The sequence below is a fragment of the Typopeltis vanoorti genome, chromosome 25 (assembly GCF_054136105.1).
Source record: "Typopeltis vanoorti isolate ZY-2024b chromosome 25, IOZ_Tvanoo_1.0, whole genome shotgun sequence".
Taxonomy (NCBI): domain Eukaryota; kingdom Metazoa; phylum Arthropoda; class Arachnida; order Uropygi; family Thelyphonidae; genus Typopeltis; species Typopeltis vanoorti.
This window is the reverse complement of record NC_143573.1, coordinates 33353278-33375013: the sequence shown is the minus strand read 5'-3', so window position 1 is coordinate 33375013 and position 21736 is coordinate 33353278. Positions and strand designations below refer to the sequence as shown.

The 21736-nt window shown below is 34.5% G+C and overlaps 1 protein-coding gene across 1 annotated transcript in view; it reads right to left on the bottom strand.

The window, feature by feature from the left end:
* Window positions 1–21736, bottom strand: part of LOC150092642 (uncharacterized) — a 344763-nt gene that overhangs the window by 286820 nt on the left and 36207 nt on the right. The window contains exon 2 of the mRNA XM_090414597.1: window positions 10869–10985. Coding sequence (XP_090270723.1) covers window positions 10869–10884 — 16 coding nt within the window. The 5' untranslated portion in view covers window positions 10885–10985. The remainder of the gene's footprint in view (window positions 1–10868; window positions 10986–21736) is intronic.

The window sequence follows — 21736 nt, the reverse complement described above, 5'->3', positions numbered from 1 at the left end:
ATTTTACACTTCAGCTAATTCTTCGCAATATTTACTGTTAGTATAAGGAAATTCTAGGATGAAACTCACGCGCTTCTCTGTATAGAAATATTAAAGGTTGGAATAATCTTACCGATAATCTTTTTTCTTCATCTACTTATACGTAAACATGTTTTATAACTGTAAACACTTAAACAGTATACGGCACTCATTAAATAAATCTTCTAAGCAATAACTGAATTAATCATCGGTCACTATACACATAAACAAACGTTCTTACATGAAGTACTACTGATCACTCATGAATTAAGGCAACACACAATAATTCTTAACTTGAGGTTTTATATGCATGGTTGTTCATTCTTCCTGCATTCGATTAATTCTTTAAGCACTATAATTCTAAACACAGCTAACCTTAAACTTCAACTTTACAGCCTCTACTATTCTCTAGTAACTTCGTGCTTTGCTTCAAGGTTTCGTATGTCCTTGAAAGGTCGGCGCTGAAATTAAATCTCAATTCAAGTATCGCTAGTCTATTTAATTGTCTCTCAGCTGTTTTCCATAGCTATAATTATTATTCTATAACTTATTAGCTAACTGCTTCTCGACTAGTAGACTTAAATTAGCTGCTTGAGTAACTCGCCGACTCGCTATTATTACACTCTGATTCCCGAATGCCCAATGCTCCGATTCCAACCCAATGCCAATCCTCTCTATCTTTATTTTCCGTGTTCCTCCTTTATATATGCGTTCTTCCCGCCTAAATTGTTCTCGTGATTTCTTTGACTAAAACTCTTTTCAATAATTTTCAACATTCTCCTCACATGGTGTTCCAAACTCGTGCTCGCTTACTTACATGCGTCTCCATGACAACAAAACAAAACATAATAAAATTTAGCTATTGCATAACATTAAACTTCTACCAACAGGAATAAATAGAGAATATTTACATTTCAATTAATGCGCAGTTAAATTATCAAATACAAATTCTTATAATATTAACATAGTAATAAATAAAATAGCTTAATAATATTTAATACAGTTTTTTCATTATTAATACATATATCTTTGATTAAATAATTAAATATTAGATAAAATTAAAGTGGTTATATGAATATTAAATTATAAAATAAGTTATTTACATTAAATACTTGTGTAGAGGCTTAAGTGCTGTGAGGACATTATGTTGGAGGTTTAATGGATTTTTTACAACACTCAAAAAGAATTAAAATAGAATTTAATACTTCCTATATTTCGTCCTAGTCACTAGGACATCTACGGGGATTACAAAAACAATTAATGTAACATGCACACAAAAACTTACAATACTAAGCCCAACCACGTGGGTGACACTAAAGTCCTATCTAGGTGGAGCGCCCTCTAAGGGCGGTAGTAGGTGGCCTGGAATGTAAGGTGGGACCTCTGGTGATGAGTGTTTCCCAAATCTTCAGAAGCTTAATGCAACCGTATTTATTAAGATTTGGTTGGTTTCTGAGAGCTGCTGCTGCTGCTTCTAAGAAAAGTCTCTCTTTCTTGAATTTGCTGTGGTGGAGCATGGTGGTTTTCTTCCATGATACTCTGTGGGTGGTGTCCAAAACATGGTCAGCCAAGCCTGAATGGCCATAGTTGTGTTTAACGATGTACGACTTGTGTTCCTCCAGGTGGATGGATGCTGATCTGCCTGTCTGTCCAAAGTATGCAAGCTTACAGGAACAGGGTACTTTGTAAACTCCAGGCAGAGAGAGAGAGAGGAGGGAGCTGATCTTTCGTAGACCGGATAAGGATAGCAAGTTTGCAGTAGGGCTTATATGCTGTGTGTAGGTTATACTTATTTAGTATCTTGGCTATTTTTTCTGAAGTGAAGATATGTAGATGATGTGTTCTCTATTTGGCCTCCACGTTAGACTCCTTCCTCAGTCATCTCAATAGCCTACATCCAAGAATCCAGTTTACTATGGAAAAGGAAAAGAACAATTGTTTACCCTTCCTAGACACCTTAGTCACACGCCTGCCTAATGATACACTTGCCTTCACTGTATACAGAAAACCCACACACACACAGGCAGATACATTCACAAACTCTCCCACCACCACCCCTCGCAACAATACGGCATCATTAAAACTCTTACCAAGAGAGCCCACAATCTTTGTTCCAGTGGAACAGCCCTCACTACTGAGCTTAACCACATACACAGAACTTTCCTCTCCAATGGCTACAGCGAACACAGTATCAAAAAAATAATCAATTCCTCCCCCATTCCCCGTCCCTCTTGTCAACAAGATTTTAAAAATGCCATCACCATACCCTACATCCATGGCACTTCAGAAAAAATAGCCAAGATACTAAAAAAGTATAACTTACACACAGCATATAAGCCCTACCGCAAACTTGCTACCCTTATCCGGTCTACGAAAGATCAGCTCCCTCCTCTCTCTCTGCCTGGAGTTTACAAAGTACCCTGTTCCTGTAAGCTTGCATACTTTGGACAGACAGGCAGATCAGCATCCATCCACCTGGAGGAACACAAGTCGTACATCGTTAAACACAACTATGGTCATTCAGGCTTGGCTGACCATGTTTTGGACACCGCCCACAGAGTATCATGGAAGAAAACCACCATGCTCCACCACAGCAAATTCAAGAAAGAGAGACTTTTCTTAGAAGCAGCAGCAGCTCTCAGAAACCAACCAAATCTCAATAAATACGGTTGCATTAAGCTTCCTAAGATTTGGGAAACACTCATCACCAGAGGTCCCACCTTACATTCCAGGCCACCTACTACCGCCCTTAGAGGGCGCTCCACCTAGATAGGACTTTAGTGTCACCCACGTGGCTGGGTTTAGTATTGTAAGTTTTTGTGTGCATGTTACATTAATTGTTTTTGTAATCCCCGTAGATGTCCTAGTGACTAGGACGAAATATAGGAAGTATTAAATTCTATTTTAATTCTTTTTGAGTGTTGTAAAAAATCCATTAAACCTCCAACATAATTACATTAAATAATGTTTACAAGTCTAGCCTTTGTGATGGAAGATCGCACCTGAAGTATTTACAGGTCTGAGACAACCCGTGGTAAAGGTGGTATAAGCTCTGATCACTTGCCAAAGTATCCCATAATACAAAGCACATATTCTTACGGACATGTATAATGCCATGTATTATGGGAAGGGTCACTACCCAGACCTGTTTCGAAATTTATTGAGGTGCTATTTAAGGAAACATTTTAAAAATTATGGACTTTACAACCATGTTATAAATAACTATTTTGATTTCCTGACGTTTCGACCTTCATATTAAGATCATCATAATCTGGAGTATATACCAATATGCAAGGACAAGCTGAGTTACATTTCACAGTGTAAGCTAAAGAAACAATGATTTGATCACCGGTTATTCTACTGACATGATCTCTAGTGAAAGAAATTTATTGAGGTGCTATTTAAGGAAGCATTTTAAAAATTATGGACTTTACAACCATGTTATAAATAACTATTTTAATTTCCTGACGTTTCGACCTTCATATTAAGATCATCATCTGGAGTATATACCAATATGCAAAGACAAGCTGAGTTACATTTCACAGTGTAAGCTAAAGAAACAATGATTTGATCACCGGTTATTCTACTGACATGACCTCTAGTGAAAAAAAAAAAAAAATACAGACAATACATCAAAGAAATAATAGAAACTACATCAAAGCTAAATTCTATTTTAGATAACATGAGAGAAACATTCTTTCTTATAGATAGTTTTTTTACAGTAACAATGATGTCCTATTTTTAACATAAAAAATAAAAAAAAAAATCAGCTAATGCCTTTTTATTCCCGTATAGGGAGTAGGTGAGGCCATTTAGCCCCATCTAACTTTTGGAGACTGAGTGGGCAGTTCAATCTTCACTGGCCCAAAGCTATCACTAATTAAGCGGCAACATAGTGAAGAGAAACAGCTCAACAAGTGCCTCCATCTCGTGGTCCCTAACACAATATATTTAATGTCTAAAATAATGAGGGTTCTACGGTTGATTTTCTTGAGTTTACGGGACGAAAAACCCGAGTTTCCGGAAGAAAAAACTCGCTTGCCCATGCCGGAGATCGACTAACTCGGGAACCGGTCGAAATAAGGCTTGGAAAAATTTCCTCTAGTTGATGACTAGATTCGAAACAAAGTTTTCCTTCATGCAGTCAAGCGCCATTGTGTGTAAACGCCACATCCACTGAGCTACACAGGCTGGCATATTTTTAACATTAGAATTGTTATATTAGATTTAGGATTCTGGATTATCTACAGTCCTGTTTACAATTAACTCTTAAGGAGAAAGGTCCCGTGGGTAGAATATGTGCCTTCCATATTCTTGGGATTTTTAGACCATCATTCAGATTGGGGTGGTTGATAAGAATCTCACAGGCTTCTTAAATTTGCGTTCATACCATGTTTGGTGTGATGTAAACAACTGGTGCTTTTACAGTCAATTCTATGTAAAGTGTTCAGGGCATGATCAGAAAGGCCAGTTTCACCATAGTTATTATATTTAATGTGTCATTTATGTTCCTTTGTCTGATAGGAATTGTGCATCCTATTTCCCCTATATATGGTAGATTACAGGTGCAATAAATATGGTATACTTCAGGATGGGCCAGCAGAGGGAATGGGTCTTTGGATGAATTGAGTAAGCTTTTTAATTTTGCAGGAGGTTTAAAGGTGGCTTTGAGGTTGTATTTCTGTAGTATTCTGTTTATTTTATCTGATGTCCCTTTAATGTAAGGAATGGTTATAGTTTTATTGTAGTCTGGTTCATCTTTGTTTTTTATTGAGGTCTTGCTGAGAATTTTGTTAATAGTGTTTTGGCTGTAACCATTTTTTAGTAAAGTATTGCTGATAACTTTAAATTCATCTTTACACGCTTGTTCATTGGAGCAAATCTTCAAAGCCATGTTGTTTAGAGTATTAATGACACCTAGTTTTTGAGTTGGGTGGTGGTGGTGGTGGTAGGAGTTTATGTGTATATATTGGCCAATATGTGTTGGTTTCCAAATGTCTTCAGTGAAGAAAAGATTGCTAGAAGGAAGACGTGACAAATGTATCTAGAAACGGAAGTGTGTTCTGTTTTTCAATCTCAATTATGAACTGTATGCATTTGTGTTGTTTGTTCAGGTGGCAAACTGGTGTCTGGCGGCCATGGGGCCAGATCATGAAAACATCGTCAACGTATTTAAGCCAGACTTTGGGTTTTAAAGGAGAGAAATCTAGAGCATGTTGCTCAAAATGTTCCATATGAAAGTTAGCAATGGGGGGAGGGGGAATAATGGCGAGCACATGGCTGTGCCTTCTTTTTGTAGGTAGAAAGCGTTTTGCGATATGAAATAACCAGAACGTAATACATGCACAAAGAGTGCCGTGATACCTGGACGGAATTTGTTCTGTAAAAGAAGGATTGTGTCATTGATTAGTACATTCGTAAAGAGGACAGAGACATCAAATCTGACTAATAAATCATCTTTTTCTAATGTAATGTCTTTGATTATGTTTATGAAGTGTTGCGTGTTTCTGATATAGGAGGGGGAATGACCTACCAACTCCTTGAGTGTTGCTGCTAATTTCATGGTGAGGTGAATTGGTGGGTCATTTGAGTCTTATTAGTCAAGCATGGAAAGATGTTTCTGTGAGAACTCTAAAATCAGCCTGTAAAACGTTATTGCCCAACTGTGTCTGAGGAACTGCACTGGAAGGATCTGAAAGCGAAACTGACATTGTAGATACAGTTGTCTCCCTGGACAAGACCATGCATTTGGAAGTTGATGAAGCAGACGTAGAGGAGCACAATATTGAGGCTGACCACTGAAGAGATACAGGAGTTAAGAAGAGAGTAGAAAAAACAAAGGGATGAGGAGGAAAAGCAAATGTCCTCAGAGGACCAAGAAGACAGCAACAAAAAGGGAGCAATTCCAACAAGTGATGTAAAAAAAAATCTTGCAGCACTGGGAATTGCAAGAATTGGTTAACAAATGGCATCCAAATCAAGGTGTTGTTTCTAGAGCCACCAATATCTTCAATGACAATGTCATTAATCACTTTAGAAGGGTGTTAAGGAAATGACAGATTCAGTCAATGTTGGATAGGATTGTGGAATAGGATCTTAGGTGAAGGAGGTTTAAAAAACTTCCCTCGCCTAAGAGACAAAAAGAAGCAACTGATGACAACAAATCGAAAACTAGTGAACCACAAAACCAGCCACAAGAAAATAGATTTTTTTTTTTACAATTTAATGGAAGATGATTTTCATACTAATCATGTAAAACCAAAGATTTCATAAATAAAAATTAATATGTAACGGTATACAAAATGCATATTTATAGTGTAAAAATGATCCTTCTCCATTTCTTTGCATTTTCTTCATTTAGTTAAGAATAGTTTTTATTTTTTGAATTTTTTTTTTTTAATTTTTGAATCTGGAATGATTAATTGATTTCCCATAAGATATCTATGGAAAATTGGGTTTCGAGATACATAATTTGGGATACGAACAGCGGTCAGGAACGAATTAAGTTCGTAAGTTACATTATATATATATATATATATATATATATATATATAATGTATCAAAGTCCAACCAAAGCCCTACAGACAGAATGATGTACTAGAATAAATTCACCATAGTAAATAGTCAAATCTCTCTCTCAATCTTTTTTTTAGAGAAAGATGTTGGAAGTTTTTTCCACTTGGTTAGACTATAATAAATTTATTTTTGTTGAAAGTTTATTTTTCACTTGGTTAGAGTATAATAAATTTAGTTTAATCCTTTATCCAAGTGTAAGCAAACAAAGTTTGCACATGAAGTATCTTCAGGACAGAGGCAACTCATGGTAACTTCTCCATTGCTTCTGCCTTAGTATCACCACTTCTGGGTCTGGCTTCCACTGACGAGACCTCAATAAAGGTCGAAACCGGCCTGGATAGTGGCCCTTCCCTTAATGAATAGCATTATACATGTCCGCAAGGAAATGTGCTTTGCATTATGGGAGATACTGAGACAAGGAGTGATGAGAGCTTGGTCCACCTTTACAAGTTGCCTCAGTCCTGAAGATACTTCAGGTGCAAACTTTGTTTGCTTACCTTATAAATTTATTATTATTACTCTCTCTCAATCTCTTTCTTTCTCTATACAGAGAGAGTTGACTGCATTTATAACTGCATCAACTCTTGCTAACCAGTAAGGAAATTACTACAGATAATCCAAAAAAGTAAAGGTGCCTTTGATAATAGCTTTCTCATACAATGACATTATTTATTATCACAACAGACTACCTTTTTGTACCATTTTGACTGCCTTTTCTGCCAGTCAAAATGATACAAATGAATTAATCAACTTCCTAACAGCCATCTCATATAGCGACATTATTCATTACTGAAATTGAATCTCGATGATTTCATTAGTTTTTTTTTTTTTTACTAATTAAAATGGTAAAAGCAAAACCAAAAGATATGGGGAAAAAATTTTGGAATCAGCAAATTTCATTAAATTCCATCAAGCCAGAATGGACTTATTACAATCATTCTGAATTATTTTGTCAATAACATAGCTTTATTCAAACCAAAATTTAACTAGTGGACATATTTTAATAGGTGTCCTCCAAAATTAATTTTATTAGATGTAATCCAGCAAAGACTTATAATTTCAAAATATTTTTCCAAATTCTGAACAATTTGGCAACGCACTGTGAAATTATATACAACATATAGAATTTCATAGTAGTGAGAAATTATATATGTTATATATGAAGCACTGGGATGGCACAACAATTTTTTGTTGATTCCAAATACTGAATTTCAATAATACCGGTAAGCCAAAGCCCAGGAATAGCATGCATACAGAGAGAAAAACAGACATGATAGGTACATCTTTAAAAGTACCTGTGGCATGATTATAAAAATAAATTACATGATAACCACAGTAATTAACTTTAATGAAATGAAAGTACAGATATTTCGTACTGAAAATAGCAGTACATCATCAGTGTGTAGAAACAAGAAAATCAAAGAAACTGGAATACAAGGTACATACAACAGTCAGTGGTTTACCAATTAAAAACTGTTGCCGCGTGCTAGAAATTAATATTCTTAAATAATATTCTTAAAAAATATTATTAAAAACTATTTTTGGTGGTTATGTAAGATAAGAATCTCCCAAACTTTTGGGAGAGAGAGAGACAATCATTCCGATTCAGATTTGGCCGATGTAAAAGGGCTTTGCAACTTTCTTTGAAAAAGCGTTCATATTTAAACCTGCTTCTATGAAGAAGATGAGCTTTATCCCATGGGATACTGTGTTTAGTCCCAATCATATGTTGCCAGACCAGACTTTTGAGGTTTCATGTATTCGATATAATGTTGATGTTCATTAATTCTTTTTTCTACAGAATGGCCTTCTGCCCAAAGTATGTTAGATTACATTCACAAGGTATCTGGTAAATGCCAGCTAATGATAGAGGTGACAGTTTGTCTTTTCTAGATGGCAAGAGATGAGAAATTTTGTTGATAGGAAAATATGTGGGAATGTTGGTAAAGAGGGAAACAATGTCAAAGCTGACCAACAAATCTGACTCTTGTATCTCAAATTCTTGATTTTCTCAAGAAAATGTGTGTAATTCTTGACGAATGATCTGGATTGTCCAGTATGAGCAGTTAATAACATAATGAAACCAATGAGAGGGTTAGGGATGAATGGATGAGAACAAAGTATCTTCCAGATGGTTCAAAAAATAGTTTGCCAAAGGTAGACAGAGGGTCACCCATGGCAGTGCCTTCAACGGATTTGATTAGGGTTGTAACCATTAAATTCCATTAACGTTTTGAGAGTGAGAAGTTCTTGTTGTAAGCTTGAAGGAGAGGAGCATACCTTATGTGCTCTATTAATTAAAGACTTGATGGCACCAATTTTTTGAGAGGTATGATGAGCAGACTTCTGATGAATGTATCTGCCAGTCAAGGTAGGTTTTCAATAAACACTGGATGATAAATTACTGGAGGCTATGTACATAACAAGGATGTCCAAGAATGGCAAACTACCAGCCTTTTCTTTTTCCATGGTGAATTGAATACGTGGGTGAAGGCTATTGATCTGCTGTAGTAGGAAGATGGTAAGTTCATTTTCAGAATGAGGCCAAACAGCAAAGACATCATCAACATAATGAAACCAATGAGAGGGTTGGGGATGAATGGATGAGAACAAGGTATCTTCCAGATGGTTCAAAAAATAGTTTGCCAAAGGTAGAGACAGAGGGCTACCCATGGCAGTGCCTTTAACTTGTCTATAGATCTTGTTTTTCCAGCAGAAATATCTTGAATGTATAACAAATTCAAATATCTTTGCAATATCAGGAGGGTAATCATCATATAGTAAATTAACAGTGTGAGATAATGGAATGTTGGTAAAGAATGTTGGTTTCAAACAAAAAAAAAAACATAATTTTTTGAAATATATTAAGCAACAAACTCATACAGTAACCTAACAAAGTGATTTTATTAAATAAAATATTATAGTTACTGTTACTACCATTTTACAAATAAGAATTCACTTTTGGTAATCGCATATAAATAAATAGGACTATAAAATAATGCCCCTTGATTGGTACCATTGATTATCACTTTAAGTATAAAAACAAAAGAGAAATATAACGTACTTTAATATTATTGTGTTTAGATAATATTTATTTATTATTTATAGATTGTTTGTCATAAAAACTTCTATTGCAAACAAAAGAAATTTATTTTGTTTATAAAAAATGAGGAATATTTCATATGTATATTACGATTATAAAAGATTTTATTCTTATTATATTTTGATAGTAAAAAAATGTTTTTCTTATGTAAGATAAATTAACACAGATGATTGTGTGCAAATATTTCATGTTTAGATCATGAAATATTTGCACACAAAATTGTCCCTTCATACTTTTGATTGGCATTTGTACACAAGCTGCACTAATAAAAGTTTTTGTGTGAAATACGGCTTTTTTTTTGCTCGACGATGCAAGCCCTTTGTTAAAATTTCCACAACTCACCACTGGTTATAACTAATTTCTTGATGGGGGGGGGGGGATCTTGTAAATGGCAGTCTATCTTCCTCTCAATGGCAGTCTACCTTCCTCTAATAGTCGGCCTTATCCATTACCATACAGTTTTTCCTTAATCTGCTTTGGAATATATTATAATATAATATATATTAAGATATATTGCTTTTTTGTCTTGATGAAACGCACAGGTTTCAGCACTAGATAAATTGCATGGAGGTAATTTGCTCTTAAAAAGTGAAGCAGCAACTTCAAAGTGTAGTTTATTAACATCTTCGCTGGAAAGTCCCGACAGATTGTGTTCGATGTTATGGAATATCGAATACATGAAACCTCAAAAGTCTGGTCTGGCACAACACAGTATCCAGTGAGATGAAGCTCGTCTTCTCCATAGAGGCAAGTTTAAATATGAATGCCTTTTCAAAGAGTTGCAAAGCACTTTTATATTGGCCAAATTTGAATCGGAACAATTCTCTCTCTCTCTCCAAAAGTTTAGGAGATTCTTATCTTATGTAACCATCAAAAGTTTTAAATAATATTTTTTAATAATATTATTTATTTCATGCAGCAACAGTTTTTAATTGGTAAACCACTGACTGCTGTATGTACCTTATATTCCCATTTCTTTGATTTGTTTGTTTCTACACACTGATGATGTACTGTTATTTTCAGTATGAAATATCTGTACTTTCATTTCATTAAAGTTAATTACTGTGGTTATAATGTAATTTATTGCTGATGATAGGTACATATGCATTTTGTAAAATGTGCCTAATAAAAAATACCTTATCCTTTAATAATGATAAAACAAGCAACTTACTGTAATTTGAACACATGGAGGCAACAGTCCTCAAACTCTCCTGAATAACAAACTTATCACCATTATCTTCATAGCACTGTAAACATGACAACAAATTTTCCAAGTCCTTTCTAATACCTAAATTAAAATAGATGTAAAATGGTAAAATAGGCATATAAATGGTAAATATGACTATAATAATTTTTAGATAAAATCTAAGAAATTTAAATACAAAGTATAAAATTGAAGAAATTAAGCTTTTTTTTTATCAAGTTATGGCCTCACTGAAAACCTGATTTGATACTGCTGTTGTGGGTGAAAATTTCTGTACACAACTCTTTATGAAGAGACAGAAGCAAAAGCAGCTTTGGCTCATCTAAATAAATTCATTTTCCTTTCGCAAATGTTGGGAGATAATAGAAATTTTCCAGTCCTCAAGGGGCCCAGTGAAATTTTCTTGAAGGGAAAAAAGCAAAAAGTTCATAATTATGCCTCTGCTGAATATACACACACAAATGAGTCAGTATTAGATGGAATTGGTAGGTGAAGTAAGTATGTGTAGAGGGTAATAGTCCCTTAGAAAGGATATTACAAAGATGAAATAATAAACGCAGTCGCAGAGAACATTTCAAATTAAAATTCGAACACTCCTGTGGTATGAAAGATGATGCAGATAAAGAGCTCTGAATTACATTAAAATTCAATAGAATTATGAGAGAAAAAAAAAATATATATATATATATATTAAAAAATTAGCATAATATGGAGTGTTTAACAAAATTACTTCCTATAACTGGGAAATTTTAAGACAATCATTTCTATTAATATCCTGTCTATGGGATGCAGCTTTTGGAACCATAAGTTATAGAATTCGATAGATGTTCAGCAAAAATGTCCTTCCATATCAAAATTCCAAAAACAAGACAACAAGTCTTAACTTATCCTCTTCAGATATTCTAATTCACTCAAACACAGTTTCTCTCTTCACAAAATACAGTAACCATTGAGATAACCTGCAAGTACATTTTATTTCATGATCCCTTATCCTATAGCAACAGCCAACTATATTTTTCAGTATACAGAAAATTCACTGAAAACATTTCATCATCAAATTCCTGATGTGTACCATCAACAAGTGTACAGGATACCATGATAGTATTATATGAAAAATCAGCATTATTATTAACTTCCTATTGATAATTTTCCTCCAAATCAGTCTATCTGCCAGCATTCCAATACTGTCAGATCTTACATTTCCATCTTCTACAGCAGTGTTTCCCAAACTGTTCCTACAACGGAACACTTCACAAATCCTGAAATTTTCACGGAACACCTTGCTTATTTTGTAATGTATTAATTAATAATTAATTGTTAATTTAGCTGATTTTTTATTATTAATAAATAATTAATTAAACATCAATTAAACATAAACATCATTAAATTAATTTGTGCTGATTTTCATTGACATATTCCATTCTGATCACCAAAAATTTATAATATTATTATAAGTACTTACGAGTGAATGCAGACTGACTTACTATCTTTTTGAATGTGTTTGCATCACAAACACATTCAATAAGAAATCTCTTAATACCAAAATTAAACAAAGTTCCTTGTCTCTTATTCATATTAAAATTTAAATCTGCAGGCCTATTACGTTTAAAAAATCATGGCACTACGGTTTCGAAACTTTCGCCCTACAACATGAACTTGCGAAGAAAGTATTCAGTATTACTAGATTTGAGAACTGGATACAAGACTACCTTGATCTTCCATTTTAATGGAAAAATTTTCTTTATACTTCCTTGCTGATTGGTCACTAACATTGGCAACATAGATGTTATTTCTTTCAGTTTTGAGAACAGAGGATACACCGCCCATTGTTGTAATCGGCTTGCAGGCAATTTTTATAACCGGTCATAAACAGCTGTATTCCCTTTTCCAAATGTTGAAAGGTTTTGATGTGCGAAAATTAACGAGACACAGATGTTATTAGGCGTTCTGGGTCTGAGCTTTTCGACATATTCACGAATATTATTCTCCTCAGAATATTTCCACTATAAAATATTTATTCATGAAAAATGCTTAGAAAACTAAAATGACAAATTCCAGGAGAACTTCTCATGGAACACTTATTCACCTTCACACAGTTTGGGAAATCCTGTTCTAGAGCATTTCTAACTGCATGACTCCATCTAGATACTATATACTTGTGCCCTGAACCAGTGTGAAGATACTCCTACCACAATAACAAAACCAATAAGATAAACTTTGTGTTTCCTAAAAACAATCTCCCACAACGAGTCTTTTGAATCCATGGAGGCCTGGATAATAATAATAATAATAAAGCAAACAAGGTTTGCACCTGAAAATATCTTCAGGACTGAGGTAAGGTGGCACATCGCTTGGCAACTCATAGCAAAGGCGGACCAAGCTCTCATCACTCCTTGTCTCAGGGTAGTCTTGTCTGATTTGGGTAGTGGCCCTTTCCTTAATGCATGGCAGTATACATTCGCAAGGAGATGTGCTTTGCATTATGGGAGATACTGAGACAAGGAGTGATGAGAGTTTGGTCCACCTTTGCGACGAGTTGCCAAGCGATGTACCACCTTACCTCAGTCCTGAAGATATTTTCAGGCGCAAACTTTGTTTGCGTACACTTGGATAAAGGATTAAACTAAATTTATTATAGTCTAACCAAGTGCAACATAAACTTCCAAAACAATAATAAAGACTTTTAATTCTTCTCTCCATGAAAATTTGTGCACATGTTGGAACATCGTGTAGTAATAACTAGCCCATGTCCTGAATAGAAATTAAGCAGGTACTTACCATTATTATTATTATGATTAACTTTGCACTTTTCTCCAGATTTTCCCACACATTTCTATATATCTGGTATTCATTTCCTACTTTGCTGTCTAGATATCCAACAACAAGGACCATCTTTTTCTTTATATCAGCTGACTTCTCAAATCCCTTGAAAAATTCCTCTCTTTAATCCCTTGAAAAATTCCTTTGCTTCTTCCTTTGTAGAAGCTTTTGTGGGACCATAGGCACAAAATAAGTCTCCTTGTCCATTTCCAAATTATGATGTTTGCCTCTCTATTTGATAATGCCTATTCAAGAAGATTATGTTTGATGTTAAAAACTATAGCTACTTGTTCCTTCCTTTCCTTTATCATCATTGCCTGAATATAAAATTTTGCAGTTGTTATTTAGAAGAATCTCATTGTTTTTGTCTTCTTTGTTTCAGTAGCACCAATTATGTTGAAGTCATACTCCACTTTTTTTTTGTTTGTTTCACTGATACTTGTTATGTTTTAATGAAAACAATTCATTGAAATGTTGAAAGTTTTTTCAATTGGTCATACTATAAATTAAAGATGCCAAGAAATTACGTTCTTGATTTAATCCTTTATCCACGTGTAAGTAAACACAGTTTGCACATGAAGTATCTTTACAAATGGGCTACTTGTATACTAAGGCTAATGACTTGACATCAATTGCCTTAGTATACCATAATGCAAAGCACACATCCTTTTGGGTATGTATAATGCTAAGATTAGGAGAAGGGCCACTACCCAGACTGGTTTCTACCTTTACTAATGTCTCATCAGTGGGATGAGACCTCAATAAAGGCCAAAACTGGTCTGAGTAGTGGCCCTTCCCATAATCTTAGCATTATACACTTGAAAGGATATGTGCTTTGCATTATAGGATACTAAGGCAATTGATGTGAAGTCATTAGCCTCTACATACAGTACAAGTAGTCCAGTAATGAAGATACCTCATGTGCAAATTTTGTTTGCTTACACTTGGATAAAGGATTAAACCAAGAATATAATTTCTTGGCATCTTTAATTTATTGAATGACAATTCACTAAAAGGCAGCTTTGATGACTAAGCTGTTTGTATACACTGTTCTACTGAACTGGCAACCATCATTCCTCCACTTTCTGCTACACCTGTTAAAATAAGAGAAGCAGCTTCCCAGTACCCATTTACTATGAACAAGAAAACACATTGAACCTGTATTTCTTTTTCCTCTTTTATTCCATCTACCTCTGTCTTCTGAAACAGACAGTCACAAGAGGTATTTCCAAATAACTACACCATTCAACTTTAAAAAAACCTCAATAAATTTCTGAGTTCTCACCTACACCCCAGACGCAGCACTGATGTGCTTAGAAGATTCTTTAACTTCTTTTATGGGATCAATAAAAATAAATAAATAAAATAAATACAGAGGCAGAAGATTTCACTTCAACTGCATTAGTATCCCATAATGCAAAGCATGCTTCCTTTTGGAAAGGTATTATGCTAGGGAGGGTCACTACCCAGTCTGGTTTCAACCTTTATTATTAAGGATTTCATTGCTTTAATAACCTATAGATTTCAAAAACTCATAAATGACCTAAAAAAGGCCATCCTCTCATATAGCTCAAAAAAGCTTTCAAAAATCTCAATAGTCTCTTAGCTCCTCCTAAAACAGTGAGCCAAACCTCAGCTCCTTACAGCCACAGGCAAGTCCACCACCATGCCAAACCTTAGCTCTGCACAGTAGCAGGCCAAGGACCACTACATGTCAAGCATCGGCTCTGCATAGTTGCAAACAAGCTTGCAGCATGCAAAGGGATACAGATCTGCTAGAGAACAGGAGGATTTCCCCCCCCCCAAGGACAGCTCCCAGACGACCATGTAGATGTCATCAGTAGGAGCTGGATCCAGAAAGATATCAATGTTGAAATTAAAGCTGAATTCATACACATACCAGCCACTGAATTAGAAACTTTACAGAAATCAGTGGTTTCCATACAGATATGTACCAATGCCAATCCCAATCAATTTCCCGCACATAGTTCAGTGAGATATGAATTGGGAACATCCTTCAATTAAATGCTTTGGTCAATTGCTGCACACAAGAAGCTCTATTAGTCTGTACAAGCCTTCTCAGACAAAGGTAATCTCATTCTGGACAGACTATCTAAGGACCATAGTTATGTCTCTTAGACATGCAATGTGTGTTACTCTTCCACTGATTAAACACCTGGAATATCTCACCTTTTGAGAAACCAGTCAGCTCTGCCGTTTCAAAATCATGGCCCCAGCCAGACAGCCACCCATAATAAGCCTTTTATCAAACTCCAAAAGATCCTTTATTTTTTCCACTGTGATCAACATTATTGACAAGTACTGACCAGCAGTATCCTTAAATAGTTGCCTAGAACACGTGGAGACATGGCCAAATATTTTACATATACGCTGTGTAAGTGATATTTACATACATTTACATAACAGTTTCTAACTCAGTGCCAGTATGTGTACATTTTCCATATACAAGTAAAAAAAAAAAAAATGTATTGCCTATTTTGATACTTGGTTTGCTATTAAAATACTCTGGATCATCTATTGTAGAAAGTTTTTTTACTTGGTTACAAACTAAATTATATTTACCAAGAAATTATATTCTTGTTTAATCCTTGAAACATTGTGAATAAAAATGATTTTGAAAAGATCATGCCCCATGAAAAATAAAATATGGCATATTATTTATTTTTATTATTAGGCAGTATTTTCTTGCAGTATGGAAAAGAAAATACATGCTGCATATTTTAAAAGAACTACATTACTGATAGTTTTGATAATGTGCTATTTTTGAAGTAGCTACATTTTTACTATACATTTAAAATGAATAGTATGCGCTCTCAAAATAATATTTTTTCAAATCTCTTGTGAACAATTCTGAAACTGAATTATAATCTGAAATAACCATAACTTAATCGCAGACTAACTGCCACTCTCTTATAAAAGGATAATCACACCATGTTATTCAATAAGTTGCATTATTATGCACATTTATAACAACACTACATTTTTAGTCATATTCCTTGCAGAGAAATAGCTGAAAGCTTCTAACATGGCTGCACTTTTTTTTTTCAAATCATTTTTTTTTCAAGGTAACTGAATCATATAATTTATAATTTTGATATTAAAACTGAATTGTGATTATTATAAATTAACATATTATGTGCAGATTTGCAGAATGATTCCAGGTGGTATGAAATTATTGCCCAAATGCAGATTTAGCATGCTTAATTAATTTCCTCACTTGAGTTTCAAAAATTTCAAAACAAATAACAAGGGTAGTTATAAAAAAAAAAAAGAGAGAAAGAATAAGAGAACAGTCAGTTTTTCATCATGTCATGTCACTCATATTGAATTCTTCAAAAAACACTGACTTGGCTACCACTTGACGCTAGGGTTTTTCAGGCCAGTAGGTCTTTAAATTTTTATTTCGACTCAATACTTGATTTAAAACTTAATGAGTCCAAATCTAAATTTTGTAGATGTGAATAATCACAAAAAAAAAAAATGAATTTCATCAACTTTTAGTAATCATACTTTTTTGTGGGAAGTTTTTGGTATTGAGACCACATTATAATATATAAAGGAGATTAATAAAAATAAGCAATTAAAATAATATTAAATCATATTTCTTGTTTACCTTTACTAATAATGCTCAGTTTATCTTCATATCCATAAGTCGAACACTAAATATAATACTAAATTATGATAATTAAGTGAGTAAAAGAGTTGGTAGTTGTAATAGATTATGTAATGGATATCAGGAGGTTGTTGAGACAGATAAAAGAAAATAGTGTGATTCATTTTAAAAATTTTTCAGTGAATTTACAACCGTGTTAAAAAACTTTTTTTATTATCCCGACGTTTCGATCTTCACATCAAGATCATCATCTGGAGCGTACATAAGTATACAGAACAAGCTGAGTTACATCATTAACTGTAAGCTAGAGAAACAATGATTTGATCACATGTTATTCTACTGGCTTGACCTCTGGTGAAAAAAAAAAAAATCAATAATAATAATAATATATAAATAAATAATTAAAAAATAATAAAAATAAAATAAAATAAAATAAAAAATAAATTTTTTTACATCAAGCTAAATTCTATTTTTACAATGACAGGAATAAACATTCTTTTAGATGGTTTTCTTTAAGAAACAATTGGTATCCTATTTTTAGTATTACAATTCTTATTTTTGATTTACAATACTGGATTTTCTAGTCCTGTTTATAGTTGTTCTTGGTGAGGAAGGTCGAATATATACCTTCCATATGTTTGGGATTTTTAAACCATCATTGTTGTTCAGATTGGGGTGGTTGCTGATAATCTCACAGGCTTCCTTGAATTTCCGTTCATACCATGTTCTAGTGTGATGCAGACAGCTGGTGGTTTTCCAGTCAATTCTGTGTAAGGTATGATCAGAAAGGCCAGCCTCACCATAATTATTATATTTAATGTGTTGTTTATATTCTTTTTGTCTAATAGGAATAGTACGTCCTGTTTCTCCTATATATGGTATGTTGCAAGTACAATAAATCCGGTATACTCCAGGGTGAGCTAGTGGAGGGAGTGGGTCTTTAGATGAGTTGAGTAAGTTTTTTAATTTTGCAGGAGGTTTAAAGGTGGCTTTGAGGTTGTACTTTTGTAGTACTCTGTTTATTTTGTCTGATATTCCTTTAATGTAGGGAATGGTTATAGTTTTATTGTAGTCAGGTTTGTCTTTGTTTTTTATTGTGGTTTTGTAGAGAATTTTGTTTATAGTATTTTGGCCATATCCGTTTTTTTTGTAGGTTATTACTGATAACTGTAAACTCGTCTTTCAGTGCCTGTTCACTGGAACAAATCGTTTGAGCTCTGTTTTTTAGCGTGTTGATGACACCTAGTTTTTGCATTGGTTGGTGGTAGGAGTTTATGTGTATATATTGTCCCATATGTGTCGGTTTTCGGTAAACAGTGAAGTTTAGGTGGCTAAGAAATGTGTCTAATGTCTGGCAGCCATGGGAAACCAGATCGCGAAAACATTGTCAACGTATCTAAGCTAGACTTTGGGTTTTAGAGGGGAGGAATCTAGGACAAGTTGCTCAAAATGTTCCATGTAAAAGTTAGCAATGGGGGGGGGGGAGATAATGGCAAGCCCATGACTGTGCCTTCTTTTTGTAAGTAGAAGGTGTTTTGCCATACAAAATAAACCGACCGTAATACATGCGCAAAAAGCGCCGTGATATCTGGAGGGAATTTGTTCTGTAGGAGAAGGATTGTGTCATTGATTGGGACATTCATAAAGAGGGCAGAGACGTCAAAACTGACTAATAAATCATCTTTTTCTAATGTAATGTCTTTGATGATGTTCATGAAGTGTTGTGTGTTTTTGATATAGGAAGGGGAATGACCTACCAACTCCTTGAGCGTGGCCGCTAATTTTTTGGCTAAGTGATATATCGGGTTATCAATTCCTTCAATGATAGGTCTTAGCAGGGTGTTTTCTTTGTGAATTTTTGGTAGCCCATAAATTCTAGGGGAGCGTGCATAATGAGGGAATTTTTGACTGTATCTTCGGGCCATGTGGTAATTGATTTAAGTAGTTTCTCCATTTTGTTTTTTGTTCTGTTAGTTGGGTTGTAGTTAACTAGTTTGTATGTGTTATTGTCAGAGACCAGCAGATTCATTTTTTCTATATAAGTGGTACAGTTTAAAATGACAGTGGCATTTCCTTTATCGGCTCTAGTTATTACTATGTTCGGATTTGTTTTAAGTGATTTTATCGCTGTTAATTCGTGTTTAGTTATGTTGCTTGTTACTATGTTATTAGGTATGAATCTTAGGCCTCTTTCCATATTACAAATAACTTCAAGTTTGTCTATCGTTTTTGGTGCTATAGCAAAATTTAAACCTTTGTTAAGTATAGAGATTTCATCTTTGTTTAGAACGTGGTTAGATAGGTTAATTATGTTATTGATACCTGTGGGTGATTGGTGGCTCCTGTTGTTTCTTGCTTCTAGTTGGTTGTTCTTGTTCACTGTAGCAAACTTTGAATATGGCGGGCCACACTCAAGGAGTTGGTAGGTCATTCCCCTTCCTATATCAAAAACACACAACCCTTCATAAACATCATCAAAGACATTACATTAGAAAAAGATGATTTATTAGTCAGTTTTGATGTCTCTGCCCTCTTTACGAATGTCCCAATCAATGACACAATCCTTCTCCTACAGAACAAATTCCCTCCAGATATCACGGCGCTTTTTGCATCAGGTTATTTTGTATGACAAAACGCCTTCTACTTACAAAAAGAAGGCACAGCCATGGGCTCGCCATTATCTCCCCCCCCCCATTGCTAACTTTTACATGGAACATTTTGAGCAACTTGCCCTAGATTCCTCCCCTCTAAAACCCAAAGTCTAGCTTAGATACATTGACAATGTTTTCGCGGTCTGGTCCCATGGCCGCCAGACATTAGACACATTCCTTAGCCACCTAAACAAACAACACAAACGCATACAGTTCACAACTGAAATTGAAAAACACAACACTTCCGTTTCTAGATACACTTGTCACACGTCTTCCCTCGGGCAATCTTTCCTTCACTGTTTACAGAAAACCGACACATATGGGACAATATATACACATAAACTCCTACCACCACCCAACACAAAAACTAGGTGTCATCAACACGCTAAAAAACAGAGCTCAAACGATTTGTTCCAGTGAACAGACACTAAAAGGTGAGTTTAAAATTATCAGTAATAACCTACAAAAAAACGGATACAGCCAAAATACTATAAACAAAATTCTCTACAAAACCACAATAAAAAACAAAGACAAACCAGACTACAGTAAAACTATAACCATTCCCTACATTAAAGGAATATCAGACAAAATAAACAGAGTACTACAAAATTACAACCTCAAAGCCATCTTTAAACCTCCTGCAAAATTAGAAAACTTACTCAACTCATCCAAAGACCCACTCCCTCCACTAGCTCACCCTGGAGTATACCGGATTTATTGTACTTGCAACATACCATATATAGGAGAAACAGGACGCACTATTCCTATTAGACAAAAAGAACATAAACGACACATTAAATATAATAATTATGGTGAAGCTGGCCTTTCTGATCATGCCCTGAATATCTTACACAGAAGTGACTGGAAATCCACCAGCTGTCTACGTCACACTAGAACATGGTACGAACGGAAATCCAAGGAAGCCTGTGAGATTATCAGCAACCACCCCAATCTGAACAACAATGATGGTTTAAAAATCCCAAACATATGGCAGGTATATATTCGACCTTCCTCACCAAGAACAACTATAAACAGGACTGTAGAAAATCCAGTATTGTAAATCAAAAATAAGAATTGTAATACTAAAAATAGGACACCAACTGTTTCTGAAAGAAAACCATCTAAAAGAATGTTCATTCCTGTCACTGTAAAAATAGAATTTAGCTTGATGTAAAAACATTTATTTTTTATTTTATTTTATTTTTTAATTTTTTATTTATTTATTTATTTATTATTATTTTTTTTTTCACCAGAGGTCATGCCAGTAGAATAACAAGTGATCAAATCATTGTTTCTCTAGCTTACAGTTAATGATGTAACTCAGCTTGTTCTGTATACTTATGTACGCTCCAGATGATGATCTTGATGTGAAGATCGAAACGTCAGGATAATAAAAAAAAATTTTAACACAGTTGCAAATTCCATAAAAAATTTTTAAAATGAATGCTGATCACCGTGTAACCCTAAAAGAAAGGAAAAAATAGTGTGATAGAAAAGGTAGTAAGTGTGTTGCCCAGGTATAACAGTGGTCAGATGAGGTGGAGAGCAAGGATTATGAATAATATGTTAGCAGAAATGTGTGGGAAGAAAGGAGTGCAGTTGTTAATGTGTGGCATGAGTTTGAAGCTCTTGTGAAGCTTCCAGTGAACTGTATAGGAGCGATGAACAGCATTTGAGTTGTTTTAGTGCGAGTCACTTGGAGAGACTGCTACTGGAAGGTAGAGAAGTGA